Source organism: Lipophrys pholis (assembly GCF_963383615.2).
Source record: "Lipophrys pholis genome assembly, chromosome: 1".
Classification (NCBI taxonomy): domain Eukaryota; kingdom Metazoa; phylum Chordata; class Actinopteri; order Blenniiformes; family Blenniidae; genus Lipophrys; species Lipophrys pholis.
The window spans coordinates 19,354,020-19,364,376 of record NC_137635.1 but is presented as its reverse complement, the minus strand read 5'-3'; the positions used below and the strand labels follow the sequence as shown (position 1 = coordinate 19,364,376).

At 40.1% G+C, this 10,357-nt stretch overlaps 1 protein-coding gene across 2 annotated transcripts; it reads left to right on the top strand.

Annotated features, from left to right (window-relative positions):
* Positions 1–2,671: 2,671 nt before the first annotated feature.
* lcmt1 (leucine carboxyl methyltransferase 1) lies at positions 2,672–10,303 on the top strand. 2 transcript variants are annotated; one of them, XM_080464642.1, is made up of 11 exons: positions 2,672–2,997; positions 3,790–3,881; positions 4,384–4,505; positions 4,661–4,737; positions 6,146–6,207; positions 6,309–6,411; positions 7,713–7,833; positions 8,244–8,345; positions 8,536–8,627; positions 9,178–9,275; positions 9,679–10,303. In XM_080464642.1, exons 1-11 carry the CDS (start codon positions 2,912–2,914, stop codon positions 9,699–9,701), a joined length of 978 nt encoding a protein of 325 aa, XP_080320768.1. In that variant the 5' UTR covers positions 2,672–2,911; the 3' UTR covers positions 9,702–10,303. The 2 variants fall into 2 exon arrangements, with proteins under 2 accessions (XP_080320768.1, XP_080320769.1); XM_080464643.1 differs by having other exon boundaries at positions 2,705–2,959; positions 9,679–10,295.
* The last annotated feature ends 54 nt before the right edge of the window (positions 10,304–10,357 follow it).

The following is a 10,357-nucleotide window of genomic DNA, read 5'->3' as shown; positions in this document are numbered from 1 at the left end:
AAACTGTAATTTATGCAATTTATGTTGTTCTTCTCAAGGGTATTTCTGTTGCTGCTGCACATTTGGCAGGGCGGTAGGATTTTGTGTGTTTGCACCTGACCCTGGACATTATTCCACAGGTTCATATGAAGAGGAAGTCTGTCCTCTACATCGCTAACTTCATAGTGCCTATCCTCTTCTTCTTGTGTCTGGACTTGAGCTCATTCCTGATCTCGGACAGTGGTGGCGAGAAGCTCAGCTTCAAGGTCACTGTGATGCTCGCCATCACAGTCATGCAACTCATTCTCAATGATATTCTGCCTTCCTCATCAGAGAAGATGCCCCTTATAGGTAAACAAGCAGAGGCTTTTGTATTAATAGGACTGCATCTCATACGTGTAAGTACTGGACATGCCTCCTTAAAAGACTTGTCATTTCATTACATTCATAATTCTATCTGTTCCCCTCAGTGGTTTTCTGCATTGGGATTTTTGGCTTGATGATGTTGAGCCTCCTGGAGACAATTATAGTGATGTATTTAATAGAGAAAGACGGTGTGTCCCGAGTCAATGAGACAAACAGAGACTTAAACCTAAACAGGAGCAAACAAAGTTGTTTTAAAGGTATGCTATTCATAATAACTGCAAAATGCTCAATGCTGGTCAAACTGTTTGATTATTAATTGTTGTTCCTGATGTATCCTCCCAGAAGTGAAGAAATGTGCAAACTGTGCATCTGTCAGTGATGATTCTACCGTTCAAACACCAAAGAGGTAAGAATTTCTTTAAGCTGTGGATTAGAAAATCAAAGAACAAACCATGAAACAGATGGTAAATTTGACTGTAATCTTCCTGTTTAGAACAAATCTTGATATTCTAATCTCACTGCAAACATAAAACAGTGAGTGTTTCATAAGTTCCCGGTCTTTCTTTCTGCAGGACAGCAGCAGCCAGCTGATGGAAGTGTCCCTCGCTTTGGGAAAAGTCTCAATCGAGCTGGAGCAGATTGACAAAACAATGACAGCCATGAGTGGAGAAAAAGAAGAGAAGCAATCCGACTACTGGACCAGAGTGGCAAAACAAATCAACAAAGTCTTCTTCACTTTCTATGTCACAGCTGCCAGTGTGTTTTTAGCTGTCATCTTTTCTTTGTGGGGAAATTCAGATGAGGATCAGTAAAAAAAGCTTTTGCTCACTTAACACAGAGATCGACTGATGGAACATCTGTGTTCACATATTTGTTCTCTTTCCATTGATGTAACACAAAAAAAGCTCTCCTGTGCTATGCATGCCCAATAGTCTCATAGTATTATGATTCTTAGAGAAAAGTGAGCTCTCACAATGTTAACCTTCAGCAAATGCACAATGAAACACATGAAAAAATGTGGCATGCTTATTCAATATAGTTATTCATTGGTGTATATCTATAGTCACATAATGGAATAAGCATGTGGTACTGAAAACATATTAAATGGTGTACTTAATGAATGCAACATTTTCTCAATATCCTCTTGTATCAGCTTGATTCATTCTGAAAGATGTGAATAAAAGAGGAAAAGAGGCACTTGTACGTGTTTTCTATGAGTACACAACACTAACAAACATTCAGATGTCTCTAAAAAGAGTCAATCAGGCATATTTGAATAATGTATTACAGTCGGGCCATTCCTTTTGGCAGTAATGTCCAAGTAACTGATCTCATTATGAAGTAGCAGTAATAATTACTGAATTATTGTTATTTTTGCTGTACATAAGAATAGTTGTTTCCAACTCGCCAGCCAACTGTTGACATCTATTCATACATGTACAACTATTTAGTACTATTATTGAACATGTCACACAACTTTTTCCAGCTGAAACAATAAACTATTATAGATTATTTACACCACTGTGGCGTAGCAAGAATCTAAAAGAGACACTTTTTGAAAAGTAAAAGGAAACAGAAGGAAAAATAAATTCCCATTTACTGATTTTTTTGTTTTACTAGTACCTCTGAGGTTATTGTTGGTACATTGACTTGTGTTAAAGATGAAAACATTAAGGCCATTTAGAAAATCCATCTCCCACTACTTTATCTCCTTCAAGGCTTCTGATGCTGAACTTGATCACAGCTAATAAATAAAGGCAGAGTGCACACACACACACACACACACACACACACACACACACACACACACACACACACACACACACACACACACACACACACACACACATGCACGCACTGCTTCCAAAGAACAACAATTCAAAGGTTCAACACAATCTTTTTGATAAAATATTCAATATATTGTTATTATTATTATTATTATTATTATTATTATTATTATTATTATTATTATTTAGTGACCAACTCCACACACCCAGACACTGAACTCCAAATTGCTCCCAATACATGGATCGAGCATGGCGGCTGCCTCCATTGGGGTGTGAATGTGTATGTGAATGGGGGAATGTGATTAACACTGTCAAGTGCTCTGTGGACCGCTCAAGCGTAGAAAAGCACCATGTAAGTCAAACCATTTACCAATAATCTTTAAAATTTGACCCATAACAGTTGTTAATATCCACTGCTGTTTCCCTGTGTGCAATATACATGATTTGTTTCTTCAATTTTGGATGCATTGTGCCTCTAATGGAGCTGCAGGTCTACTTTAATACACACGAAATCAGATGCTTTCATTTTGAAATTAGGCAAACAGGATGCAGTTCTGTTTGGTTTCCGGGTTCACCTTCATGCATGTTAGTATGTTGTAGCTATTTGAAATCGTGGCCTCTGCTTATTTCCACATAGTTCTCGGGTACTTAATTGTTCGTAAAGTCCTTAGAGTCCACTCAGATTTTCCTTTGTAAGGAGCCACCTGTTCGGTTGGCAGCGGTGCAAGACGGAGCTACATGCTAACATTAGCCTCAGAGAGGGAGGACTAGAGGCGTCCATGGCCGCCCGGCAGCCTTTCACAGACTCGGACACTGCGGATGAAGCGGTGAGGACGACCTGCGATGATGCGACCACCTGTAAGAGGTAACAGCATGGCACCAAAGACCCCCGCCGGAAATCACAGGCGTACTGCGTCATGTATCAACGTTGAGGGCAACGCTCGTGCTGACAACTCCGATATTATGAGTGACTACATTAGGTGTTTCGGATTAAGTGGTTTCCCTGTTGACTGGTAACCGACTTCCTCCGGTGCTTCTTGTTGCTTGTTAGGAACAGCAGATACCAAAATGTGCTTTAGCGCCAACAATGAAGCAAAGGTGACCAGTTAACAAGGAAACTTACTTAAACCGAAACACGGGTAGCAAAGTCTAATCCATCAAATTAATATTTACCACATAGAAAAATATGTTGCACCTATAGAAAATACAAAACAACACGTTCTTATGTTTACGCTTGCAACCTTTTAAATGAAAGGGACATAAAAGGTATAATGTCTGAGCATGAATATGTACAGTTTGTAATAATTCTCAAGAATTTTCATAAATTCCAAAAATGTTCAGATTTAGATCAAAACAAACAAAGTGTAAAGAGAGAAGAGGGAGTGATAATATATATGAACACACACACACACACACACACACACACACACACACACACACACACACACACACACACACACACACACACACACACACACACACACACACACACACACACACACACACACACACCACATTAGTATCAAAGGGAGGCAGAATTATCTCTCTATTGAATGCATTAATAAAAAAAAAAAATCTTTGAATGACTTGAAACCTTTATTATTTTGTCTTTTGTGAACTTGAACAAATGTTCCTATTCCAATAATCTCTCCCGTAGGTTTGCCACCAGTAAGGGATATTGGAGGGACCCATACATCCAGTACTTTGCAAGATCTGTAGGGGAGCGAAAAGCCCCAGAAATCAACAGAGGTAAGTAGTTCAGTCACCTCTTGAGAGGACTGTGTGTCCATGTATACAAGTATACTGGTTATGACAGTGTTATTGGAGTATCCAGATTACTTGCTTTAAGAAACCTGGATACGACCATATTCTGGTGTGAATATGCTTGTAAACATATTATTATGGTTTTTGGCCCGTCAGGCATTCTCACAGTGGCTGCCTGCCACAGATTCCACTGTACTACCGTGTGTATGTGACACTTGGGACAGAGATGTAATAATACAGGGAAACCAATGTTCACATATCGTATTTGATGCTACATCCTGGATCTGACCATAACCCAGTTGATTCACCTCATTCCTCACTCCTCATTGATGTAAAAACTGCTTTTCAAGAGAGCGATTTGTTTTTTAAAATATCAAAACTTACCAAATCGTCTAAGTATTCTGTAGCGCGCGTTCTGCAAGCAACAGTTAGGTGTGTTTTCCGCCTCTTCTTTTTTTTCTTAAGTTAAAATCCCATTTTATGACAGGTTACTATGCTCGCGTTCAAGGCGTGAACCACCTCCTGGACGCATTCATAAGGAAAGCAGAGTGCAACTGTCAGGTCATCAACCTCGGAGCTGGACTGGACACCACTTTCTGGAGACTAAAGGTTTGGAGCCTCGCCGCACTCTTACCATGATCCAAGTGTAATTCACATGAATTTGTTTTGGACTGCGGTTGAGTGTCATTTACCTAGATCACCAGGCTCAAATCTTAAAGTTATGTGTGATTTTTTTTAATTTGATTTGATTTTTTGCATTTCAGGATGAAAACCTCCTGCCAAGAAAGTTCTTTGAAGTTGATTTCCCAACTGTTGTGGCTAGAAAAATACACAATATAAAGTAAGACAACACATCAGTCTCATATTTTCCTTGTTGTTCCATGAAATTATAAGATCCAACATGTTTTGGAATTTCTTTCCTAATTACTTTCCATATTGAAGAATATATACTTTATGCTTCAATCCCCGCTCTTGGCTGCCTGTGTGTCAAAGGATCCACTTCAGAATCTTACTTCTGATCTATAAAGCTTTGAATGGTCTTAGGCCTAAATACATCTCTGACAGATTTGTAGAATATGAAAAATTCAGATCCCTGTGGCCCTCAAGAGTTTTATTCAGTGAAACAAGGCGAAGCAGCTTTTAGTTCCTCCTCTCCACACCTGTGGAACAAACTTCCTGACACACTCATGTAGTTTAAATCAGGCCTTAAAAGACTAATATTTCCTTAGGTTTTCCCAAAAAAGAAACCCTATAGATTTAAGTTGTTTTATTACCTTTAGCTTAGTGCAATTTCTTTTTTTTGGTCCTTTTTATGCTTTTCTTTGTTTTAATGCATTTTCTTGTAAAGCATGAGGAATTGACTTGTTTCTCAATGGTGCTATAACATTAAATTTGCCTTTTAAATCAAAATGTATTTTTTGAAGGGCTGTAAACACTGAAATCTCAAACTACCAATGAGGAAGAAGTGCATCATATTTTAATGCCTTCTGAATCTGATGTTTTTATGTGGAGCTGTGACCTCCAGGGGGAGCCACAGTCTCTTTGTCGCTGTATACTGTACTGTGTTTGTGTGGGTAGGCTATATTTAGATATTTGTAACAATATATCTTGTTTATAACACAAATACAAAATATACATGTATCATACATGTTTATCTTGTACTTTATCAATAAAAGATTATCCTTACACCAAACATTAACCCTATTTTCATTGATTTGCAAGTACAGTGCTCATTAATTTAAAAAAAACAAAAAAAAAGGTAAATGCAGCCGAGTTGGCATGTTTTTCATGTGTTGTTGATCTGGAACAAAAGTTAAGTCACAGTGAAGTAATTCTGGTTTTGCTGTTGGAGCGTAAGATCTACTGGAAGCCACTACAAAAGTAGCATTGGAGCGCTGGGAAGAATCAAGTCCATTTTGACTAGAAGAAACAATGCACACTCTATAGTATGCATCCATCCTTAATTATTGTGAATTATGTGTAGAAGAATACCTACAAAACAGCCTACAAACACTTAAAAGACCAAAATGACCACAAGTAAAACAATTTATAATGCTACGTTCAAGTGTCGAGATCTTGTGGAATTCAAAACAGACATAATATACAAACAGAACAACAAACAGAATAAATGTAATGAAGCTCACTGGATACGTAGCAGATATTTGTCATATGCATTTAAAATTCTAAATGATTCGTCCTTTTTATTTCTGTTTCATGTATAATGTAACGCTGGTGTTTCTTTTGACTAGGACAAAGCCACCACTGTCAAAAGTCATTATTGAAACGCACTCTACGGACTCCTTGCTACTCGGTATTCACACAAGTGTTTTCATTTCTTCTCGTGTGATAGTTCAGAGACACAATTTCTTCGCTGAGTGTCTGAAACGCTGACTGAGTATGTGTTTGTTTTAGACGCTCACAGCCTCGACTCGGATCGTTACTGCATCATCGGAGCGGACCTCCGAGACATTTCGAATTTGGATGACAAACTGAAGAAGTTCCAGCTCAACCCCGAGTAGGTGTCGTAAGCAGTTTGGTCTCATCCCATGAACGTATTTCACCTCAGTCGCAAAGAGCTGCTGGGATGAGACGGTAGCTCGAGTTCACCTGAGGTCAGCGTTATTTTCATGAAACGAGCCGCTCTTCTCGCTTGTTTTCCCCGCATGTCTTCAGAAATCCAAGAACTGGAGCTTATCTTAGTTTTTTTTTTTTTTTTTTTTTTTTGCCACGTTGAGTAACTTTAGATAACCGACTCGCTCACTGTGGCTGCGCTGCACATGCACGCTGTGCCGTCTGTACGCCACACCCACAGTGTGTCAGATACTGAAGCCCCTCCAGGCTGTTTGCACTCACGAATGTTGCTCCTCGTGACAAGTCAGGGAGGGAGAAACCAGTGTGTTTTAGCAGCTTTTCCATGGAGGCTTTCCATATTGTAAGTCTGCTTTTTTTCTTCTGTTCACACAAACTTTTTCAACATACCTTTTTTTTTTTTTTTTTTTTTTTTTCCCCCAGTGTTCTCCCCTATTCCTCAGGAAATGTCACCTCAATAGTGCTGGATGACCAGAGTACTTATAATCGCCCTAAAGGCATCATGAACCGATTATAACTGGTTCTTATTGTGTTCCATGATGCAGCGGCAGATTCAGACACAATTTCGAGATGATCAATCAATCAAAATGCAAGACAAATCAACTATTGAGTTTGGCGGCTATTTACAGACAAAACAGTGTCGCTGCTTCTTGGTGCTGAAAGGTATTTTGAACAACTTTCCTGCACAATTTCAAACTTAAGCACAGATCTTCTGTGGCTATAACCCTCAGATCTCTTCTCTATGGGAGGTATGTTGTTACCTGCACGACTCGTTATTCATCTTTATATATCAAAAATCCCACATTCACACTGACGCTGGCCCCCTAAGCTCATGTTTTAAGCAGATCTGAGGCTCCAGCATTTTGTATGTTTCAAACGGCAGATCTGGTTTGGAATCATAATTGGCTGGCGACATTTCTTCTCTTTCTGGTGTGTAAGTTTGTGCAAGTTTCAGAGCCTTCAGTTTGTTTATGATGTGTTTCATTGTCCATTGAAGAAGCGTTCGCTCAGCGGCGTGGACATATTACTGTATAAAAGTTTGTCTTTGACATCCTTTGACTCTGTCCATGACAAGAACTTTAAATTTGTCCTCAATTCCCCAATGTGCTTAAGGCTACAAACATCTGTACACTACTTCTTTGAGAAGATTCATTTTCCTTGATGGGATTTCTCCTGATTGCTCGGGAATCATGTCCTATTCTTCTTGTCCGCTCTTCACATTCCCAGATTGCCCACGTTGCTCCTGTCGGAGTGCGTGCTGGTCTACATGACGCCCTCCCACTCCTCGAACCTCCTTCACTGGGCAGCAGAAACCTTTCACACGGCCATGTTCGTCAACTATGAGCAGGTAAACAATGTACAGCAGGAGAAGGTTAGATTTCCAAGACTTCCTGTACTTTGTCTTGTAAGTTGTGATTTACCTTCATATCACTAAAGGTGTTGCCTGGATAAGATAACGTTTATTTTCTTTTCTTTTTTTTTCTTTTTTTTTTGCCACCGAAAGTTGTGATTTAACTGAGAAGTTCAGCAAAGTCAGACTGTTACTTGTGCGTGTTGATTCTCGTGTGACAAGTATTTAAAAGGTGTTTTTATTATTTTTATTTTAGAAAATTCACATCTTGTTAAAAACAAGAATTAAATTTATTTCTTCATTTATTTTTAAACAAGCTTTTCAGAACTTAAGAGGTCATCTTCTAATCTGCAGGTTGTAGTCCAATAGGGAGAATCATCCCGTAATATGAACTTTGTGCTTTTCAGGTGAACATGAGCGATCGCTTTGGCCAAGTGATGATCGAGAACCTGCAGCGCCGCCACTGCACGCTGGCAGGGGCGGAGGCCTGCCAGTCGCTGGAGTCTCAGGTAGCTTTCAGGTCTTCATCACCGCATTAACACGCCGATTAGGAGTAAAGATCGATAAGTTGCTTCCCCAAAAACAGTTTAGTCTAAAGATTATATTTGAGCGTGCTCAGGAGAAGCTGCGTACTGTCAGACCTGAAGCTGTGCTGCTGGATTGTTTAGAGAATATTGAGACGTGAACTTGTGTTTGCAGAGGGAGCGCTTCCTGAAGAACGGCTGGGAGCATGCTGACGCTCTCGACATGATGACTGTCTACGGCATGCTTCCTGCAGATGATGTGACAAGGTAAAAACAAAAGTTGGGGCGGGGGGACTAATGCCTCGAAGGTCTGTGGTGTTCCACCACCAGTATTTGATTGCTTTTTGTAAAAATGCATCTTACAATAACTGTGAAGGTCCTTGTCCCAAGTGGCCTTGGTCAGATCTTCAGTAACTCATTTATACTCAAGAAAATTATAGATCTTTAGGCATATTAATGATTTCTTTAATTCACTTTGTTTGAGGGACACGGCTCATTCTTCTGAAGCAGAGATTGGCACGGCACAGTGGAGCAGCGGTTTACACTGTCGTCTCACAGCAATAATGTTTTTTTTGGTTGAAACGAGAAACTTTCCCTCATTGTTTGGTTTTGTATGTTGACCTGCACTCTGATGCCTGCTGTTATATTGCAAGATCATTTATTTCCCTTTTACACTCACATTGCTCTAACATGGCGTTCTCTACAATTCAGAGGAACATTTGATTATCAAGTAATGAACTAAGTTTATCTTTGATCTATAAACTGGTCCCAAGTTCACGTCACCCTGGTCTTGCTGAACGTTTTAGTTTTTCTGCAGAATGGAGCGTCTGGAGTTCCTGGATGAAAAGGAGCTGTTACAACAACTTCTTCAGCACTACAGCATCAGCTGGGCCTCCAAAGACAAACTCAATCTGGGTAATTCTCACTTGTATTACAGATAAACTTCCCAAGGCCGTAGCCGCTCCGAACACTTCAGCAGGGGCACATAGATAAACCGCTACTGAAGTCAATACGTTCACACTGGTGTTTCTGGATACTTGTCGAACCGAAATATTAGCTGCAAGTTCTGGAGCATCTCCATGGCAACAGACGCTGATCTCCTCTCCCATCCGCTTTGTATAGGACATTTTTTCACAGATTCTTTTGAGATTTAGTCGGAAACAGTTAGCCGTTAACATCCCCAAATCTAATCGATTGGTCCTTGGATGATGACAAATCATCCCTGAAGATTTCATGCAGTTCGGATTAATAGTTTTCACGAAAAGTTGGTTACATCCATATATACGAATTGATAACAGGTCGTGACGTGTTTCCTCAGGTCTGTCACAGCTGGGATTTTGAGCGCGAACGGCGCTCTGCTACCCTGCCATCAGACGCTGAAACAAAAGAGAAGCACGACGGAGACGGAGTGAGACCTCGGAAGAAGAAGAAGAAGAAGGCCTCACTCTCCATCCAGTACTCAAACCGGGAACTGTCCCGGCGCCGCACACCCTGACGTCAGCAGAGTGTGAGCCGCCCCCTCCTCCTCGTGCGTGCAGAAGATAAGGCGCGAGGAGCTCGAGAGCCAGGAAGCACTTTGTTGCTGCGCCGTCTCTGAAAACTGTAAACGTTTTATTATTTTGCACGCAGGCACATTTCCTCTGAACAGTGACTTCAAACATTTAAACTTTGCTCATATTTATAAGACGTCGTAGAAACGTGTCAGATGTCATTCATATTGCTCTTGTGCCATATCAATTTTATTTCATGATCCGAGACATTTGTCCTACTAAACATGCGTGCATGTGATTACTGCTGTAAACCTTTCATCTGCCTGTAAATGGGTTTCTATTCTGGGTCCTTGTAAAGACGAAATGACAGATCAGTCTGTATTAGGCTTCATTTGATGAATGGAGATCAGATGCAGTTGAATATAAATGTTCTTTTGTGTAAGACTCTGCTGCCTTTTTCGTTCCTCTGGCTTTTTTACGACTTCATATCAAAATTATCAGCAGTGG